This window comes from Trematomus bernacchii, unplaced genomic scaffold (assembly GCF_902827165.1).
Source record: "Trematomus bernacchii unplaced genomic scaffold, fTreBer1.1, whole genome shotgun sequence".
NCBI lineage: Eukaryota > Metazoa > Chordata > Actinopteri > Perciformes > Nototheniidae > Trematomus > Trematomus bernacchii.
This window is the reverse complement of record NW_022987705.1, coordinates 239318-260795: the sequence shown is the minus strand read 5'-3', so window position 1 is coordinate 260795 and position 21478 is coordinate 239318. Positions and strand designations below refer to the sequence as shown.

At 46.6% G+C, this 21478-nt stretch overlaps 1 protein-coding gene across 1 annotated transcript; it reads right to left on the bottom strand.

Moving 5' to 3' along the window:
- On the bottom strand, positions 1–20605 carry ik (IK cytokine). Its single transcript, XM_034140473.1, has 20 exons — positions 20463–20605; positions 17499–17565; positions 17225–17317; positions 15700–15759; positions 15441–15608; positions 15229–15343; positions 14939–15009; positions 12666–12712; positions 12360–12523; positions 11540–11648; positions 10339–10378; positions 10000–10213; positions 9815–9833; positions 1563–1647; positions 1403–1471; positions 1234–1291; positions 1006–1094; positions 676–784; positions 455–489; positions 1–145 (listed from the first exon to the last, which is right to left on the bottom strand). The coding sequence occupies exons 1-20, from the start codon at positions 20470–20472 to the stop codon at positions 118–120; spliced, it is 1650 nt and encodes a 549-aa protein (XP_033996364.1). The 5' UTR covers positions 20473–20605; the 3' UTR covers positions 1–117.
- Between the last annotated feature and the right edge of the window lie 873 nt (positions 20606–21478).

The window sequence follows — 21478 nt, the reverse complement described above, 5'->3', positions numbered from 1 at the left end:
TTGATGTTTGTTGATGTTTATTGATCATCAGATTTACACATGAATAATACGAAGTGTTGAAACAACTTTAAAATATTTAATCTAAACTCGTGAAGAAGATCTGACGGACGAGATGCTTCAGTATTTCGGCCTCTTTATGTCCCCCCTGAAACACAGTGCGAATACAGCGTTAATATAACATTAATACAACGTTAATATAACATTAATACAACGTTAACATAACATTAACACAGCTTTAACATAACATTAACACAGCGTTAACATAACATTAACACAGCGTTAACATAACATTAACACAGCTTTAACATAACATTAACACAGCGTTAACATAACATTAACACAGCGTCAATATAACATTAACACAGCGTCAATATAACATTAACACAGCGTCAATATAACATTAACACAGCGCTACACCCTTTATTTAACGTTAACAGTTTATAAAGTGACTCACCCGTCAGCCTCCATCTTCTTCCTCTTCTCGATGATCTGAAACACAATCCGTCATTAACTCATGCTATTAGTTATAATTATATATATTATATATAGTTATGTATATATATATATTATATATTAAATATAGTTATGTATATACATAGTTATATTATATTATATATATTATATAGTTATATTATATTATATATAGTTATATATGATATATTATATATAACTCACAGCGCTGATCTTCTTCCACTGTCGGTCCAGCTCCGCCTTCTCGTTCGTTTCTTTGAAGCGACGCGTCTTCCTGCCTTCAGACATTTTGATGCCGTACTGGAAGGCAGCCCTGAAGGGACACAACTCATCAGAGAGAGAAGACACAGCCTGACAGACACAGCTGAGGGCAGAGAGAGAGCCTGAGAGACAGAGCTGAGGGCAGAGAGAGCCTGAGAGACAGAGCCGAGGGCAGGGAGAGCCTGACAGACACAGCTGAGGGCAGAGAGATGTTACAGCCTGACAGACACAGCTGAGGGCAGGGAGAGCCTGAGAGACAGTATTTGTACGTACTTGGGCAGCGCCTCCTTGTTGTTCATGTAATCAGAATATTCCTCCTGAGTGTCAAAGTCCCAGCGACCCAGAGGACCTTTCTTATTACCCTGAAACACAACAACATCATCACCATCACCACCACCACAATCATCATCATCCTCCTCACCACAATCATCATCTTCACCTTCTTCATATTACTATTATATAACAGATCAGGAAGAGGTGCATGCTGGGAGTTGTAGTTACCTGGTCCATCTTACTGTAGTCCACCTCCTCATCACTGTCCACTGCCAGGTCATCCATCCTGCACACACACACATTATATATCCTCACTGTAACCGTGAGTGTGTGTGTGTGAGTGTGAGTGTGAGTGTGAGTGTGTGAGAGTGTGTGAGAGTGTGTGTGTGTCTCTTACGTAGCAGGGTAACACTCAGCGTAGGAGTTCGATCCTCCAAAGAAGTCTCCCAGCTGCTCCTTCCCCTTCGTACTCACAGCTCAGGAAATACACTTTACACCATATTTACACAACAACAACAACAACAAAAACAACAACAACACCAACATGATAAGGATATGGAGTGTGTCCGGGCCACTCGCTTCCTGCTGCTCCTGCAAACTTCTCATTGATGATCTTTATCTGATCCCTCACCGAGCCGGGCCCTGAACGCACCACAGAGTAAACAGTATATTATAAAACTGTCCCTGAACGCATCACACAGTATGTTATACCACTGGCCCTGAACGCACCACACAGTATATTATACCACTGGCCCTGAACGCAAAACACAGTATGTTATACCACTGGCCCTGAACGCACCACACAGTAAACATTATATTATAAAACTGGCCCTGAACGCATCACACAGTATGTTAGACCACTGGCCTTGAACGCACCACAGAGTAAACAGTATATTATAAAACTGGCCCTGAACGCATCACACAGTATGTTATACCACTGGCCCTGATCGCACGACACAGTAAACATTATATTATACCACTGGCCCTGAACGCACCACACAGTAAACGGCATGTTATACCGCTGGCCCTGAACGCACCACACAGTAAACAGCATGTTCTATTTCATACTTACTGACCGCCAGAGGCGGTGCTTTAGCACTGGATATCTTCTGTCTCGCGCATGCGTAGGTCGAATATTTATATCAACAAAGTCACGTGTGACCCCGTATGACACCGGAAGGTATAAGTTCCGGTGCTGTCAACGGGCTCAGTCCTTTTTCATCTTCTCGCTGCGTAGGTTACTACTTATGAGTAGAAGCCAAGCTAAGCTTACTGAAAATTGGGATTCTAGCTCATCGCTACCTGTAGCCTTGCGATCGTTTGATCGGAGCTGCGGGCTAGGAAAAACGCTCGCCCTCCAAAGGCTGCGACGAGCTGTCCGTCCTCCCAAGGGAGAGGACCGCGGTGTTCACCGCCCGGACCCCAGGAGCTCCGGACCGGTAAAGAGCGGACGCTCCTGCACACAGCCGGTGAGATCGCTACCAATTATTGCTGATTGTGCTATATCTATATACTCTCAAACTAATGAGATAAGTGTACAAATTAACCGAGGGCTCTCGCTAATTTGTTACTGTTACCTGTACTATCATCCAGTTAGCTGAGTGCTCCGCTGAAAGCTAACTTTCTACTGCGCTAGTGAAGAGAGCGTCTCCGCCCTCCTCCTCACTACATACTTTTGGTTCTTTACCTGTACTATCATCCAGTTAGCTGAGTGCTCCCGGTGAAAGCTAACTTTCTACTGTACTAGTGAAGGGAGCGTCTCCGCCCTCCTCCTCACTACATACTTTTGGTTCTTTACCTGTACTATCATCCAGTTAGCTGAGTGCTCCCGCTGAAAGCTAACTTTCTACTGCGCTAGTGAAGAGAGCGTCTCCGCCCTCCTCCTCACTACATACTTTTGGTTCTTTACCTGTACTATCATCCAGTTAGCTGAGTGCTCCCGGTGAAAGCTAACTTTCTACTGTACTAGTGAAGGGAGCGTCTCCGCCCTCCTCCTCACTACATACTTTTGGTTCTTTACCTGTACTATCATCCAGTTTGCTGAGTGCTCCCGGTGAAAGCTAACTTTCTACTGCACTAGTGAAGGGAGCGTCTCCGCCCTCCTCCTCACTACATACTTTTGGTTCTTTACCTGTACTATCATCCAGTTAGCTGAGTGCTCCCGCTGAAAGCTAACTTTCTACTGCACTAGTGAAGGGAGCGTCTCCGCCCTCCTTCTCACTACATACTTTTGGTTCTTTACCTGTACTATCATCCAGTTAGCTGAGTGCTCCCGCTGAAAGCTAACTTTCTACTGCACTAGTGAAGGGAGCGTCTCCGCCCCCCCTTTCACTGCATACATTGGTTCCTTGCCCGTTCTATCGTCCAGTTAGCTGAGTGTTTTCGTTCAAGCTAACTGTTACGGCGTTAGTGAAGGGAGCGTCTCCGCCCCCCCCTCTCACTACATACAATTGTTTCTTTACCTGTTCTATCGTCCAGTTAAGCTGAGTGTTTTCGTTCAAGTTAACTGTTACGGCGTGAGTGAAGGGAGCGTCTCCGCCCCCCTCTCACCGCATACATTGTTTCTTTACCTGTTCTATCGTCCAGTTAAGCTGAGTGGTTTCATTCAAGCTAACTGTTACGGTGCTAGTGAAGGGAGCGTCTCCGCCCCCCTCTCACAGCTCACAATTAGTTCCTGTTCTATCCTCCAGTTAGCTGAGTACTCTCGCTCAAAGCTAACTTGCTACAGTGCTAGTGAGGGAGTGTCTTCGCTCCCCTCTCACGGCGCACAATTGGTTATTTTATTTAATCGTTTATTTGACAGGGACAATGCACTGTAATGAACACTTAAAACATTTAAAGGTGTCAAGCGTAACAGTGCCAGATTTAGCTTTGAGCTATTTTCCATTCCCTCACATAAAACATTAAGGGAATTACTTTTTACAAACAGGGTAAAAAAAAAATATATATATATATATATATATATATATATATATATATATATACACACACACACACATGATATGCAAAGAGTGGCAACGACACATAAAGTGTTCCATCCTCCAGTTAACTGAGTGCTCTCGCTCAAAGTTAACTTGCTACAGCGCTAGTGAAGAGAGTGTCTTCACTCCCCTCTCACAGCTCACAATTAATTCCTGTTCTATCCTCTAGTTAGCGGAGTGCTCTCGCTCAAAGCTAACTTGCTACAGCGCTAGTGAAGAGAGTGTCTTCACTCCCCTCTCACAGCTCACAATTAATTCCTGTTCTATCCTCTAGTTAGCGGAGTGCTCTCGCTCAAAGCTAACTTGCTATAGTGCTAGTGAAGAGAGTGTCTTCGCTACCCTTTTCACTGCACACAGTTGGTTCCTGTTCCATCCTCCAGTTAACTGAGTGCTCTCGCTCAAAGCTAACTTGCTACAGCGCTAGTGAAGAGAGTGAATCCGCTCCCCTCTCCCTGCACACAGTTGGATGCCCGTTCCAGCCTTCAGTTAGCAGAGTGCTCTCGCTTAGGCTAACTCGCTACGGCGCTAGTGGAGAGAGTATTCCGCTCTCCTCTCACGGCATAAACCCATTAACTGACTTCATTTTTTCTCACTCCAGTTAGCAGAGTGCTCACGCTCAAGCTAACTACTATTGTGCTCACTCCCCTCCACGGCATATTTGTTTCCTGGCCAGTTATTTACAGGCAGCTGAGTGCTCTAGCTATCGCTAGGTCTAACGGCTCTAACACCTGTATGGCTCCTCTTTAACCAGAGGATGGCCATGACCTTTGCCCCTCTTGTCTTGGCCTCGAGCATCTGAGGGAGGGCCTTTCGGAGGACCCGTGCATGAATTGCACCATCATGCCTCGAGGTTGAACTACTGACTGAGGGTGGCCTTCCCCCCCGCACAGTCGACTCCAGCCCAACCTACCCATCCTAGGCGTTGGGCCGCAGAGGCTGCGGGTGCACCGCCCAAGAAGAGGACTAAGCCTGATAGGCTGTCCTCCAGGGTGGACCTACTCACTACTGAGCTAGCCCAGATGAGGTCACTCCTCTTGGCTCTCCATTCCCGAAACAGCGCCTGCCAGTGCGTTCTTTAGGCGCACTCCGGCACCCGCCACCCGCACTGTTCCTCCCTCTTGTGAGTATCCGAGGGAGTTACATGCATGCTGGAGGGACACTAAGGCTCTTTACAGTCTTACGTCCGATGGCCGAGCCTTGGTAGCCATGCAGGATGCGGCAAGAGTTGGCCTTGACCACACGCCGGCTGTTGAGCCTACCATAGCTTCCCTACAGCAGGATGCTCTTAGCGCTTCCTTAAAGCTCCCATGTCATGCTTTTCCGGTTATTACCCGTCCCCTTGTGTGTTATGAAGGTTTTTATGCATGTAAACGGTGTGCAGAGTCAAAACCCTCAAAGTACACCCTGTAGCGAGTAAAACTCTAACACAGAAAATACCTCCCCAAAACGCCTCGTTGGAGATACGTCACTGCCCATTTGATTCTTCCGGGTACCGCCTGATGTCATGCGGTACCCGGAACGAAATGGACCAATCCCGAAGAGCTATGGCCACACCAGCAGCGGCGTGTTCCTCCTCCAGAGGTTCGAAGAACCGGCATTTCACAGACGAAAGCTTCCAAAACATTGCCCAGTTTGAGGCCGGATATGCACAGCTTGTTTGGACCGTTTGGAGCAGGGGAAGATCTGGGTATACAACCTGTAAGTTTGCATTGTTATTTGTGTATTTATCAAACAAGACTGTTTAAATGTGTAAACTGTGTTGGACTGCTAAGCCATTGACACAGTGCTAACTGTGCTAACTAAGTTGCTAGCGTTTAAATATATCAACTACAATGTCAGCAGATGGCCTTACATGTATCTCATAGCAGGAGAATGTCTGCAGTCACACACACGGAATACTCATACAGTATACTGTACTGTGATTTACCGTACATTGTGACCGTACATATACTGCATGTAGCTAACGAGGCTAGCTGTATGCTAGCGCAAAACAATGTATTCATGCAAGGTTACATTGTATGGTAGCAGAATACCCGTATACGATTGCAATTATAAACACGTTATTGCTAGCCTAATATGAACCACTAGCTTTTGTTCATAGTAGTTTTATTACACTGCATTATAGTTGCCTTTCCTCCAAGCTAACGTTCATATCGTGTTAGCTACCAAGGTAAACAAAGCTAGGTTAGCATATTAGCAGGCAAGCTGTTCATTACACAACTACTACTAACGAATGTAAAACAACTAAGTTTCTCTAATATTTTGTGATTTGCATTTGATTTCGTCCAGCCAGATCCTGGCGGACAATCCATGACGTGCTAAAAGGCACTTCTTCTACTACTACTGAGGCGTCGTGCTAAAAGGCACCGCACCGACTGTGCGCAGGCAAGATGCAAGGAGGAGGAATGGATGATATACCGTGTATATATGTATATTTATGTTCATTTTGTACATTTCTAAAAATAAAGTTTAATGGAAATACTTAGTAGGCCTATCCTTTCTTCCCTGAATTCATATATAGCAAACCATGATTTGATTTCTCATCAAACAGTAGTAGTTTATAACGGGTAAAAATAACTTACTCTTTGTTATGAGCGGCTCGTAGGCCACAAAGACAAGGAGACATACACGAGTTTACAAAACCACGGCACATTTATTGTGGTAAATGCAGATAGGTGGTTGAGAGGATCGCAGAGTTAGTCTTCCTGCAGCCGCTTTGGAGAGAGACTGGGGCCGTAGTGTCCGGAGGTGTCCGTGATCGTGCTGATTAGCCTCTTCAGCTCCACCCCATCGTAAGACAAAGGCCCTGGGGTCGTCACACTCTTCTATAACAACAGTTAAAAATATATATGTATATAAAATATACCGCTGTACCGACGCCATGATAAGACTGATGTTACGCTGAGAGCAGCCGGGAAAAGCACTGACATGGGCGCAGCCTCTCTGGTGGTTGACTAATCAGAACGAGTGGCCGAGCTGACCAATCGGAGCACACTAGGCTCACAGGGAGGGGGGGGCAAGAGCTCCAACGAGTCGTTTAGTGGAGAAAGTGAATACTGCTGAATACACATGCTTGACAGAGATGCTGTATGCGAAACCAATGTGAGTTTGGAAAATTGCACAGTATAAATCTATTTTAGTATACCTCAACAATGTAATTATGATCAGTGGAAATGGCCATGACATGGGCCCTTTAAATCAAGGGTACAAGCTTCAGTTCCGACGCTGGCCCCAGTCTTCAGCCGGGTCAAAATGACCACCATAAGCGACCCGGCAAAATAAATCGCCCTAAACCAGGAGCTGTCAGTCCTCCTTGCCAAGGGTGCAATCGAGCCTGTGGACCCCATCTCACAGCCCAGGCTTCTACGCGACCTACTTCCTGGTAAGGAAGAAAGGCGGTGGACTTCGCCCAATCCTCGATCTGAGGAGACTCAACAAGTTCCTAAGGATGTTACCTTTCCATGTGCTGAGCACAGCGGACGTTCTTCGTACCGTGGCCAGGGGGGAATGGTTCACGTCTGTCGACTTGAAGGACGCTTATTGTCATGTGCCTATTGTGCCTCATCACAGGCAGTTTCTTCGCTTTGCCTTCAGAGGTCGTCATTTCCAGTTCAGGGTGCTCCCATTTGGACTCTCCCTCTCTTGGACGACTGGTTAATCTGTGCACCATCCCGGTTACAGACGATCCAGGACATGGCTCTCCTTCTCTCTCATGTCGCCCGGCTAGGCCTCAAGGTGAACATGGAGAGGAGTTGTCGGAACCCCTCTCAGAGCCTAACCTTCATTGGGGTGGCTCTGGACACAGTCACTCAACCAGCGAAAACAGTGTTCTCGCCCCCACTCCTGGTAGACATGATGCTTTATTCTAGCAGCAGCCGACTGGATAAACCGTCCTGCTAAAACTTCTTGTTTTTTCCAGCTAGGTGAAGGCAGTGCTCTCGCTCCCGCTCCCTCTGCTGGTAACATGGGTGTAGTTACATCCCTTTTGTGTTCGGCGAGTAGGAGCGTTGCTCTACTCTTTCCGTTCAGCAGGTAGCTGGTGAAGGCTGTGTTGTCGCACCCCGCTCCCGCCTACGCTGCATCTGGCATTCGTTATTAACTCAACCAGTGAGGGCGGTGTTCTCGCCCCCGCTCCTGATAGACGCGCTGCTTCATTCTAGCAGCAGCTGCCTGGCTAGGCTGTCCTGTTAAACTTCCTTGTTTAACCCAGCTAGGTGCGGGCCTGTCCATCTGCTGCACAGACTCTGCTGTGGGACGCCCAACAGGAAGGACCTCTTGTCTCAGTTGGAGGGTCGAATGTGGCACCCCGACCCCTGCCACCTCCAGCTGTGGGTCTGACCACTGGGCCCGACCCACTGCTGAGCGACTGCATAGAGTCTATCAGGAAGACTATTCTCAAATGCTAGGGCACAACCTACTCGTAGGCAGTACGAAAACAGGTGGAAACTGTTTTTTGACTGGTGCCAAGGGCGAAATGAGGACCCAGCATACTGCTCGGTACCTACGACCCTTGAGTTCCTTCAGTCCCTCCTGGACGACGGCCGGTGTCCCGCTACCGTCAGGGTGTATGTGGCTGCTATATCAGCTCAACACGCAAGGGCTGATAACAGCACAGTGGGGAGCCATAGGCTGGTATCCCTCTTTTTAAAGGGGAGCTCTGAGGCTTCGCCCCCCGAATATCCCAAGGGCCCCTACATGGGACCTGCCCTTGGTGCTGGATGCCCTATGCTTGCCTCCTGTTGAACCTTTGTTACAGGCAGAACTGAAGTGGCTCTCAGCTAAGACTGCTTTCCCTCTTGCCATCACCTCAGCAAAACGTGTAAGCGAGCTTCAGGCCTTGTCTGTGAACAGCTCGTGTCTGAGGTGGAACTCAGATGGCTCAGGTGTCACCTTATGGCCGAACACAGCGTTCCTCCCTAAGCTGCTGACACGCTCTCATTTTAATCGGCCTATCCAGCTGGCACGGTTTGACCCCCCATCAGGAGAGGGGGAAGAGAGGTCGAGACTCCTATGCCCGGTGCGGGCCCTTAGAGCTTATGTCCAGACTACCGCTGACATGCGTCAGTCTGAGCAGCTCTTTGTGTGTTACGGTGGTCCTAGAAGGGGCTGTGCGCTCTCAAAACAGCGCTTGTCCCACTGGATCGTGGACGTCATTGCCCAGGCATACAAGGCGAATGACCGTCCCTTGCCACCTAGAGTAAAGTGCCACTCTACCAGGAGTGTCTCCACATCATGGGCGACCTGGAGAGGTGTGCCTCTGGAGGACATATGTGCTGCGGCCACATGGGCATCTCAGAGCACATTCGCCAGATATTACAGGGTGAATGTTGCCGCCCCTCACCCGCTGGGTGTGGTCCTCCTGCAGAGTCCGTCTAGGCCATCCTTATAGGTGAGTATTCAGACTTCCTCGTGACTCTGTTGATATAGGTCATCCAGTGCTAAAGCACCGCCTCTGGCGGTCAGTAAGTATGAAATAGAACGATAGTTACGTATGTAACTACGGTTCTATGAATACTGGATGACCGCCAGAGTTCTTGGTCACTCGGAATTTCGTGTTTCTGCGAGAAGATTCCATAGGACTGAGCCCGTTGACAGCACCGGAACTTATACCTTCCGGTGTCATACGGGGTCACACGTGACTTTGTTGATATAAATATTCGACCTACGCATGCGCGAGACAGAAGATATCCAGTGCTAAAGCACCGCCTCTGGCGGTCATCCAGTATTCATAGAACCGTAGTTACATACGTAACTATCGTTATACCGCTGGCCCTGAACGCACCACACAGATTTGGATGTTGTTTTAAAGTATAAATAAAATAGTGTACCTTCGTCCAGCTCCACGACCTGCAGACAGACAGACAGACAGACAGACACAGACAGACAGACAGACAGACAGAGAGACAGACAGACAGACGGACAGACAGAGAAACAGACAGACAGACAGAATTAGTATAATCAAAGTGATGAAACAGTAATAATAGTAATAGTGAGTAAAAACAAGATGGCTGACCGTGGTCTCCTCGGCCTCTGGCTTCTCGAAGTAGCTGTGCCTCGCTCTGATCTTGCTCTCCTCCTCTCTCTCTTTCTCTCTCTCTCTCTCCCTGTCCCTCTCCCTCTCTCTCTCCCTCTCTCTCTCCCTGTCTCTCTCTCGGTGTCTCTCTTTGTCTTTGGGAGGTTTGGAGGAGCCGGCCGACGGGATGTAGTCCCCGATGTCCTCGAAGATACTGAGACACAAGCAGAGGGTCAGGAGGAGGAGAGGGGGGGGGAGGAGAGGGGGAGGGGGGGAGGAGAGGGGGAGGGGGGGAGGAGATAGGAGGAGGAGGGGAGGAGGTGTGTGTAGTGAACTGACCTGATATCAGCTTCTGGAGCTCTCTTATCGTCCAGTTTTCCTGAAACACACACAGAGGAAACATGTTCCCACTGTTAGTCTGGAACCTCTGCGTCTGTTAGTCTGGAACCTCTGCGTCTGTTAGTCTGGAACCTCTGCGTCTGTTAGTCTGGAACCTGTTAGTCTGGAACCTCTGCGTCTGTTAGTCCGGAACCCCTGCGTCTGTTAGTCCGGAACCCCTGCGTCTGTTAGTCCGGAACCTCTGCGTCTGTTAGTCCGGAACCTCTGCGTCTGTTAGTCCGGAACCTCTGCGTCTGTTAGTCCGGAACCTCTGCGTCTGTTAGGTCCGGAACCCCTGCGTCTGTTTAGTCCGGAACCCCTGCGTCTGTTAGTCCGGAACCCCTGCGTCTGTTAGTCCGGAACCCCTGCGTCTGTTAGTCCGGAACCCCTGCGTCTGTTAGTCCGGAACCTCTACGTCTGTTAGTCTGGAACCTGTTAGTCTGGAACCCCTGCGTCTGTTAGTCTGGAACCTCTGCGTCTGTTAGTCCGGAACCTCTGCGTCTGTTAGTCCGGAACCTCTGCGTCTGTTAGTCTGGAACCTCTACATCTGTTAGTCCGGAACCTCTGCGTCTGTTAGTCCGGAACCTGTTAGTCTGGAACCTCTACGTCTGTTAGTCCGGAACCTCTGCGTCTGTTAGTCCGGAACCTGTTAGTCTGGAACCTCTACGTCTGTTAGTCTGGAACCTCTACGTCTGTTAGTCTGGAACCTCTACGTCTGTTAGTCTGGAACCTCTACGTCTGTTAGTCTGGAACCTCTACGTCTGTTAGTCTGGAACCTCTACGTCTGTTAGTCTGGAACCTCTACGTCTGTTAGTCTGGAACCTCTGCGTCTGTTAGTCCGGAACCTGTTAGTCTGGAACCTCTACGTCTGTTAGTCTGGAACCTCTACGTCTGTTAGTCCGGAACCTCTGCGTCTGTTAGTCCGGAACCCCTGCGTCTGTTAGTCCGGAACCCCTGCGTCTGTTAGTCCGGAACCCCTGCGTCTGTTAGTCCGGAACCCCTGCGTCTGTTAGTCCGGAACCCCTGCGTCTGTTAGTCCGGAACCTCTACATCTGTTAGTCCGGAACCCCTGCGTCTGTTAGTCTGGAACCCCTGCGTCTGTTAGTCTGGAACCCCTGCGCCTCTCAGAGACTCCTCAGCTGAGACTCCTGTGAGTGTTTACCTTTGTCCTTCTTCTTGATCTTCTTGTGCCGTGTTCCCTGCCGGAGGTACGAGAGGATCTGCGTCAGCTTGGAGATCACGATGTCGTTGGTGGTGAGCGTCGTCTGAGCCTGGAGGACACGGAGAGAACGTCTCATATTAGCTTCAACAAGCTACCATGCTACGGGAGGCGCGTGGCGCAGTAGACTAGTGCGTTGGTGTGGGGATCAGGGGAGCACAGGTTCAAACCCCACTGCAGTCAGCATGTCGTTGTGTCCCTGAGACACTTCACCCCAAAGTGCTCCTGTGGGGATTGCCCACAGTATTGAGTATGTAAGTCGCTTTGGATAAAAGCGTCTAACAAGTGACATGTAATGTACGGTGCGTTCAGGTACCTCCATGCTGTTATAATGTGTGGTGCGTTCAGGTACCTCCATGCTGTTATAATGTGTGGTGCGTTCAGGTACCTCCATGCTGTTATAATGTGGTGCGTTCAGGTACCTCCATGCTGTTATAATGTGTGGTGCGTTCAGGTACCTCCATGCTGTTATAATGTGTGGTGCGTTCAGGTACCTCCATGCTGTTGTATTGTAATGTATGTGTGGTGCGTTCTGGTACCTCCATGCTGTTGTAATGTATTGTGTGGTGCGTTCAGGTACCTCCATGCTGTTGTATTGTAATGTATGTGTGGTGCGTTCAGGTACCTCCATGCTGTTGTATTGTAAAGTATTGTGTGGTGCATTCAGGTACCTCCATGCTGTTGTATAGTAATGTATTGTGTGGTGCGTTCAGGTACCTCCATGCTGTTGTATAGTAATGTATTGTGTGGTGCGTTCAGGTACCTCCATGCTGGGGCAGTCGGCCTTGCTGCGGATCAGCGTGGTGGGGATGTCGGTGTCAGTGAACTCATCGTCCAGATCCACAACGTAGGCCATCCTGCCGGGGAGGAACAGCTCGTTCCTCTCCAGCCCGCCGGTCCTGAACACAACGCGGTAGATGTTCCTGCCTGAGGGGTTATAAAGAGACATGAGAACCAGAGAGGAACCAGAGAGGAACAAGAGAGGAACCAGAGAGGAACCAGAGAGGAACCCTCCAGGAGGTAGACATCATGCAGGATTTTCAGAATAAGAGCCTCAGGTCCCACTCACCCATACGAGTCTTAAACTCGATCTTCTCCTCCGGCTCCACGTCTTTCCTGGAGGAGAAACGATGACATCATCACATATTATAGACAGTTCAGAGCCTCAGGAGGAGTCTCAGGAGGAGACATCACGATTACAGCTGAGACCTGGGGCCTCACAGCCTCAGGAGGAGACATCACGATTACAGCGGAGACCTGGGGCCTCACAAAGCCTCAGGAGGAGACACGGCTCTAAAGTATTCACTGTCTGACTGTCACACAAGCAGCTGATACATATCCCCAGTTCCCCTTAAGTGAATGTGTGTCAGTCTGAATTGACGCTGTTTGGCATCACAACGCTGTTATGAAAGTTTCTCTGGTATAACATGGGTGATGTTAGCATAGCAACCGAAGCTAAACTGACTACTTGCTAAGCCGTTTTATACAGGCACTTTTTACCGACGTATTTTTCATTATGATTCTACTTGTGATAGTCGGACATGACAACCTGTGCAGCCCATGTATTGATTCCATCCGATAGCTGCTATAATAACAAACAAAACGTCTGCCTGCTCTCCACAATGACCAATAACAGCGAACGGATGGTCAAAGTAAGGTACAAATAAACAGAATCACACGAAGCCTGGTTAGTGTTGCCTGACTTTATAAAGTGTGTGGTTGCGTTCTAGTCACTTTGCTCAGCGCTACTGCTTGTTACAACTTTTTGCTGTACTCGCCTTTAACTGTTAGCTCAGGTTAATCTCGCCCCCCTCAGACGTAAGCGTGACGTATGCAGTTCTTGCTTCTAGGCCGACAATTTTTTGGTGCTTGAAACGAACCGGATTCTGGAGCTTAGAGGCGGCTCCGCTGCGGCGTGAACAGGACAAACCGGTGCTTTTCAAGCTCCAGCTCCGACCGGCCCTGGAAGCGCGTTGGTGTCAAAGCCCCATTATTGATCACCCCTCGATGATGTTCTCTTGTTAAGAAATGTATTCTCATAAATGATGCGGTAAGCAGAAGGACAGAATTACTTTAAGCTGACGCCGTTTAGCTTTTCTATAGGTTGTATTAGGGCTGTGCGATTATGGCAAAAATCCTAATCACGATTATTTTGGTCAATAATTTATATCACGATTATTAAAAACGATTATCCATTTACTTTGAAAACATCCATTTATTGAAACAAAAATGTGAACAGTATGTTTTTAACAGTTGATTACCCTGAACGTTAAGTATAATTCAACTGAAAAACATTTACATTTTTTTTTTTTTTTTTAATAAAAATAATAATCGTTTTATTTCGATTACGTTGTTTTCGTAATCGTTGCAAGCCAAAATCGTAATCGAGATTAAAATACGATTAATTGCACAGCCCTAGGTTGTATAGATACGAGCATGGTTTTAAATACTATCACATTTAATCGTGTTTTATGCCGTTTGCCAAGACTTGATAAGTCGCTCGTAAAACACAGGAGGTATGGAAACTAAGAACACCATATGTGGTAAATTGTACAGCTAATATAACACAACACATTGTATTTCCTTTAACTGGTGGATTATGGATATATAGTTGCTGATCGACAGCTGGAACACAAACCACCAAATACAACAAAAATAATTCAGATCCAGTCGTCATGACTCCACTCCGGAGGGATTCCCCCATCATTTCTTACAGTTTCTCATCATGGGGGGGTCTCCTGTCCCCGGGACAAACACACTGCCTGAGGAAGGTTATGTGTATTTTTTTTGTCATTAACTTTTTTCGGACCACTTATTTATTTATTTTGGTGACGATCCGACCTCCATGCTGCTACTCTGGTTCAAACTGCATCCACCAAACAATATGATTTATCTCGACCTCCCCAAAATAACCAAAATCTGACACGGTGTGAGATGTCTTTTTTAGCTGTGCTGTCGTCATTTCCTGCGATCTTCTTCATGCAGTCAGTCAAAATGAATATTAATACGGGGCGTTTCTTTGACTATTTATAGGCAAATATGGGCGTTACGTGAAGCCCGCAAAAAAGCTGCGCCGCATTTCGAGTTGATTGTGATTTATAAAAGGGAAACCGGCGTAGGATGTGCCGTACGCAGCCTTTTATGAATCGAAAAATGTCTGTGCGTATTTATTTGCTTTGTCCTAAGTAAGCAACCTTCCCACGTGAATCCTACGCAAGGCTTTATAAATGAGGCCCCTGAACACTGGCCCCTGAACACTACCCCCTGCAGGACAATAAGAGTCACTACATCATGTATTATTAAATCTGTCTGTATTCGGTTGATTTAAATCTGATCTCTTACTTGGTCTCCTTCTGGACTTTCTCCATCATGTCTTCTTCTTCTTTCTCTTTACTGGTGATCTCAGCTCTCACCTGTAACACACACACACAGAGAGAGAGAGAGAGAGAGAGAGAGAGAGAGAGAGAGAGAGAGAGACAGAGAGACAGAGAGACAGAGAGAGACAGAGAGAGAGAGAGAGACATAGAGAGAGAGAGAGAGACAGAGACAGAGAGAGACAGAGAGACAGTGAGGCTACGTGTTACTCGATGTGATAATAGTAATATGAATGCTATGCTATGTTAGCGCTGTACCTTCTGCAGCAGGGCGAAGTCCAGCCCCTTCACCAAGTGAGTGTGCTCCATGTCTCCTCCCAGAAACTTAGACTCCTGGATCAGCTGCCTTCGCTTCTCTGCTGCCGACTTGTCCCTGAAGTACACACAGATGTTAGCTTAGCTTAGCATTACTCACGCCTCAGCGGTGCGTCCCACAGCTCTGTAGTTAGCATTAGCTTAGCATTACTCACGCCTCAGCGGTGGGTCCCACAGCTCTGTAGTTAGCGGTGGTGCTAATGAGCTCCGTTTCCTCGTAGTCCTTGTTGACTCCGTCTCTCCTCTCTCTCGCCCGGTCACGGTACTTCTCGGCCAGCTCTGCCTCTCTCTCAAGCTCCTGCTGACGTAGCTTAGCATAGTAGCTGAAACACGGCGGAAAATCAATCGTTAAACATTAAAAACAGGAAGTGACATCACGAGACGTTACTTTAAATAAAGTCAGCGACTCGTCACCTTTTCTTCTTCCTCCTCCGAGCTGCAGGGTCCTCGTCCTCGTTGTAGTCCTTCGGCATTCTGGGAGAAAAACAAAACAGTTACTACCTTCATCATCACCTTCATCATCATCATCATCATCACCTTCATCTTTTTTTTGTATTATACATGTTGCATCGTTGGAGGAGCCCAGATCAGAAGAGTCTCCTCTGTAGCTCACAGAGCAGAGAGGACGTGTCTCTGTAGCTCACAGAGCAGAGAGGACGTGTCTCTGTAGCTCACAGAGCAGAGAGGACGTGTCTCTGTAGCTCACAGAGCAGAGAGGACGTGTCTTTGTAGCTCACAGAGCAGAGAGGACGTGTCTTTGTAGCTCACAGAGCAGAGAGGCCGTGTCTCTGACATCGGCGCTGCCTGCTACAGGACAACACGGAACGTGCGCGATTTGGACGCGATGACCGGTGCTAGTTGAGCACGCGCGTGAGCTGCACGCGCGTGAGCTGCGAGCGCCGGAGCCTTGCAGCGGCGAAACTGAGGCTCCATGGTAAACTGTGGTAACACGAAGAGCCGGTTGGGAGCCGAAAGAGCCGGCGCTTTAAGAGAGCCGAGCCAAATGATCCGGCTCACTAATGGCGCATTTCCACTACAGCGCGGAGCTCGCTTTAAGCGCGCCGAGCCGTGCGGGGCCCGTTTTTGGTTGCGTTTCCACTTGGCGTAGTACCGGCTAGCGGGTCCTAATTCACAGTTTTTCTGGCCCCATAAAATCGTGGTTCTAGGGCCAGGAACAACCAGGCTGAGTCGGGCTGAGTATGCTAAACTAGAGAGAGAATCGCTGGCAAGGGGGCTACAACTACAACAAGATGGACATATTTGACCGTGATTTAATTGTAATACACATTTCAAAATGATGCTGAAGTAACAACATACTGATACCGGTTAGTAAAAACCATGAATTAATGCTTTGACAAGTCTGCAGACAGACGGCAGGCGAAAAACCTTTTAAAATGCGCGTTGTCTAAATGGAGATCGGCTAAGCTAACGCAGTATATGCTCCGACCGTCCACACTCACAACAACGGCCTATACAGACATAAATAAACCAGCGACTGTATTCACCATGACACAGGCAGTCTGTGGTTTGTACTTGTTTAACTTTTGTCTAGTTTCTGAACATATATGAGGAGCTGTGAGCTCTGAGTGCTAACAGCTAACAGCTGATGTTGTTTTTCTGGGGTTCTCACTGAAGATGACGTCACGGCTCCGCCTACACTGCGTTACTATAGACACTACCCCAGTTCCTAAACTGTAATGGAAGCGCAGCATTAAAGTGAGCCAGTCCTAACAAGGCCTAGCCATACCGAGCGAGGCCGTGTAGGGAAAATGAGTCATAACGTAATAAAGACAGTATCTATAAGGGACGGCTCAAGTCAAAATTGCCCCCCCCCCCCCGCTCTCGGGGTGGACGCCCTCCCAGCCCTCGTCTGGCGGAAACACTGCATATGACAATAAAACCTTTAAATTGAATCATCATCTTCTGTGGTTTCACTCACTCAAGGTGTCTGGATTTAGAGGGCGGGGCCGAGGAGGGCGTCGCCCGCGGCGTCATCAGGAGCTTCCTGAAGTCGTCATTGGTCAGTTTGGACCTGGAGAGAGAGAGGTAGAGAGAGACAGAGACAGAGAGAGCATTAGATATATAGCATATAATACAGAATGAATAGCATCATGTGATGGATGATATATAAAGTATAGCATGATGGATGGATGGTATATAAAGTATAGCGTGATGGATGGTATATAAAGTATAGCATGATGGATGGTACTCACTGCGCGGCGGAGCGCTGGTCGTCCGGCTCGTGGCCCTCGGGGGCCAGAGGGTTGGAGTAACTCTCAGCTGAAACAGGTCAGAATGTGAAGGATTAAGATCAGAGGGAGCGTTATTCATCCTCTTGGGGAGATGCAGGCGTTAGTAGCAGCAACAGGTCAGAGATAACAGGACTCACACGGGGTTAAAATAATGATAACATAGAATAAAGATTACAATTATATTACAGCAAAGATTAAGTGATAGGGTTCAGGTTGTTTATTTGTACCCGTAGGTAGATTATGTTTGCAGAGAAAAAGACAAGGGATCCATCCTGACTCTAAACACAAACACATCTCTCATAAAAGTACAAGTACACCCGGCTCCGTCAAATCTCAACATATTTAAAAACATTTAAGAAGGAAAACACTAGTTCAAACATGGACATTCAAAATTAATGAATAAATAAATACATAGGCCTCTGTGTGGCGCTCCTATGATGTGTTCATTTGTGCAATAGCTGCTGGGATCAAAGTGCCATCACTGCCTGAGGTACAGGGGCTCCAGATTTATCACTGCCTGAGGTACAGGGGCTCCAGGTTTATCACTGCCTGAGGTACAGGGGCTCCAGGTTTATCACTGCCTGAGGTACAGGGGCTCCAGGTTTATCACTGCCTGAGGTACAGGGGCTCCAGGTTTATCACTGCCTGAGGTACAGGGGCTCCAGGTTCATCACTGCCTGAGGTACATGGGCTCCAGGTTTATCACTGCCTGAGGTACAGGGGCTCCAGGTTTATCACTGCCTGAGGTACAGGGGCTCCAGGTTTATCACTGAGTAAATATTCATCACTGTGTTACTGTGATGTCCTGAGACAACGTAACACTCTGTAACTCAGTGATCAATGTAGAGTAAATATTGATCACTGTCGATAGAGGTTCGGGCTGAGCTGAAGAGACTCCATCTTGTTAGTATTGATGATACGCCTGGACCCTCAGATCACGTCTGATCACAGAGATGCACTTATTTCATTTATACTACATCTTATTTTGTGATATCACTGAACGTAGTTTCTTGGTTTCTATATCTCATGTAAATATTTATGTATATATTTTTTTTTTATAAAATATTTTTATTATTTTATTTAATGTTACAAAACAAAAATGACCATGTTCACGTCTTGAAGTCATCCTGAGGCCTTAGTTTTGGTTTAAAATTACACAACATCATGTATGTGTTGCTTCTTTTGGGCTTGTTTTCATAGACCTGGTTGCTTATTTCTCTCAAATCTGGCAACAGAGTGGGCGCAGTGTCTAATAGTAGCAGTAAGCTAACGAGAGGCTACGTTCAGCTGGTGCCTCGGGAGTCGGGACAGAGAAAATGTCAGGAGTTTGGAAGTATTATAAAATTGAAAGCGAAGGCAGTGTAACAGCCAGATGCAATGTTTGCAAGGCGGAGGTTCCGCGCGGTGGAAAGAACAGAGCTACGTTCAACACGACCAATCTAATACAAACACCAACAACAACACGACGAGTACACAGCGGCCACTCAGGTAACGGCACTGAAACAACCGACACTTTCAGAGACTTTTAAAAGGAAAGAGAAACTGCCCCAGAACAGTGCCAACAAAATAACAGCCAAGATAGCTGGATGACCAGCCGTTATCTGTTACCTTTTTTTTCTCTTAATGCATTGCATAAAGATTGGATCGGGAAAAATCGGTATCGGCAGATTGTCAAAATCAAATGATCGGAATCGGATCGGGAGCAAAAAAAGGTGATCGGGACATCCCTAGCTATAATATAGATTTTTTTAAATATTTGTTTATAATAGTTTTAGTTTTGTATCCTTCTCTTAAAATGTAAGATCAGATGGAGCTTCATTGATCCCTGAGGGTCCATTGATCCCTGAGGGAGATCAGGAGTTAAACAGAGAGACACAGGACAGATATAAATAAAGTATTCAAAGCTCCTCTTGTGCATTATATATCATTCACACACAGACCTACTTCTACTAACTGTTGTTGTTTTCCATTTTGTTTCTGAATGTTTGGTTAGCATCTATGCAGTCTATGGTTAGCATCTACACAGTCTATGGTTAGCATCTACACAGTCTATGGTTAGCATCTACACAGTCTATGGTTAGCATCTACACAGTCTATGGTTAGCATCTATTCAGTCTATGGTTAGCATCTATTCAGTCTATGGTTAGCATCTACACAGTCTATGGTTAGCATCTACACAGTCTATGGTTAGCATCTATTCAGTCTATGGTTAGCATCTATTCAGTCTATGGTTAGCATCTACACAGTCTATGGTTAGCATCTACACAGTCTATGGTTAGCATCTACACAGTCTATGGTTAGCTCTTTTCTTTTTAATGACTGATTTTAAATGCCATTTTCTTAATGTCTTCAATTTTTGTAAAGCACTTTGAATTGCCTTGTGTTGAAAGGTGCTATATAAATAAACTTGCCTTGCCTTAGCATCTACACAGTCTATGGTTAGCATCTATTCAGTCTATGGTTAGCATCTACACAGTCTATGGTTAGCATCTATGGTTCGCATCTTAAAAAGGAGTAGCTCTTCTCTTTAATAACGACAAAGGTTTCTATTCTGAACCTGATTCTGATCCTCTATCATTTATATATGTACTTATAGTTCTACTACTGAATGAGCTCCTGCACTGCATCTGTTTACTAAGTGTGAGTGCTGCGGGTCTCTGTTGTTGTCTTTGTTGTTTCTTAATGTTTCGTTAAAAAGGAGTATCTCTTCTCTTTCCATAGTTCATGTATAATAACGATAAAGGTTTATATTCTCAACCTGATTCTGATTCTGAGTTTGTTGTGATTCTGGTATCAGAAGCTAAGCTAAGCTAACAACGTTTAAAAGAGCTAACAGTTCTGCTAGCGTCGTGCTAACAGAGCTAACGCTAATACAGTTGAATGTGTTATATATGAAGCTAACAGAGTTCCGCAGCTCAGACTCACTCTCAGGCATCTCTGCGGTGTCGGGGCCCCGCTTCTGGAGAGGGTTCCTCCGGTATCTGAGCTTATATTAACGCTCTCTGTTTCCTGGAGAAGGTGTTCGTCCTGCGATGCTAACAGCTAGCTTCTTCACCGCTCTCTGTTGTGATGGCACGTCATATCCGGTACGATTCGTTTTATTTAATTTACAATTTAAATAAATATTTTTTTCATTAAAGGAAATACAGAGTTTCATTACAAAATGATAAACTACATTCATACATATTTAGTTCAATTACTGAACTCTAAATCTTATTTTATCTGACTATCAGCTAGTACTGGGACATCGCTCTGTAACGTCATATCCGGTTGAGTTGCAGCCGCTGCAGTGAATTACACTTTTTATTTATTTAAAGAAAAACAGAATTTCTTTACAAAAATACAGAAAGTAAATAAATTAATATTATTAATAAATAAATACTATTTTCAGTAAATCAAAGTGGTGTTTAAAGAATTGGAGAATTAAGACTAAAATGGTGTCATAAAATACAAATAATAAAATAAATTAAAGGAATAATAAAAAATAATTCTAAAATAAGAATAAAGAGTAAAATATTATAACATATTAATCACAAATACAATTAATAAAGGAATAAATAATAATATAAAGTAAGTATAGATGTGGAGTCTGCTGCCCCCCTGCAGGTCGCTGGAGGTACTGCTGCCCCCTGCATGTCGCTGGAGGTACTGCTGCCCCCTGCAGGTCGCTGGAGGTACTGCTGCCCCCTGCGGGCCGCTGGAGGTACTGCTGCCCCCTGCGGGCCGCTGGAGGTACTGCAGCTCCTGCAGGCTCTCAGGGGGCAGCCGGAGAAACTCTGCTGCTGCTGTTCCTTTATCATTTATACAAATTCATCCAGTTAAATCCTGAAACTCATTGAACTCCCAGAAACAGGAACACGCTCACTGTGAGAGGTCTTTGAAACATACATTATGAAAGTAAAGTCTTTATTCTACTGCACAGTTTACAGGCTGTTTAATCT

What these genes read in the sequence shown, in the direction of transcription:
- ik (XM_034140473.1), bottom strand. An exon ending in CCGACTGCCCCAGCATGGAG is followed by an intron (nt 11,649 to 12,359) that starts GTACCTGAACGC and finishes CGTGTCCTCCAG; the next exon opens with GCTCAGACGACGCTCACCAC. An exon ending in ACTACAGTAAGATGGACCAG is followed by an intron (nt 1,095 to 1,233) that starts GTAACTACAACT and finishes GTTGTGTTTCAG; the next exon opens with GGTAATAAGAAAGGTCCTCT.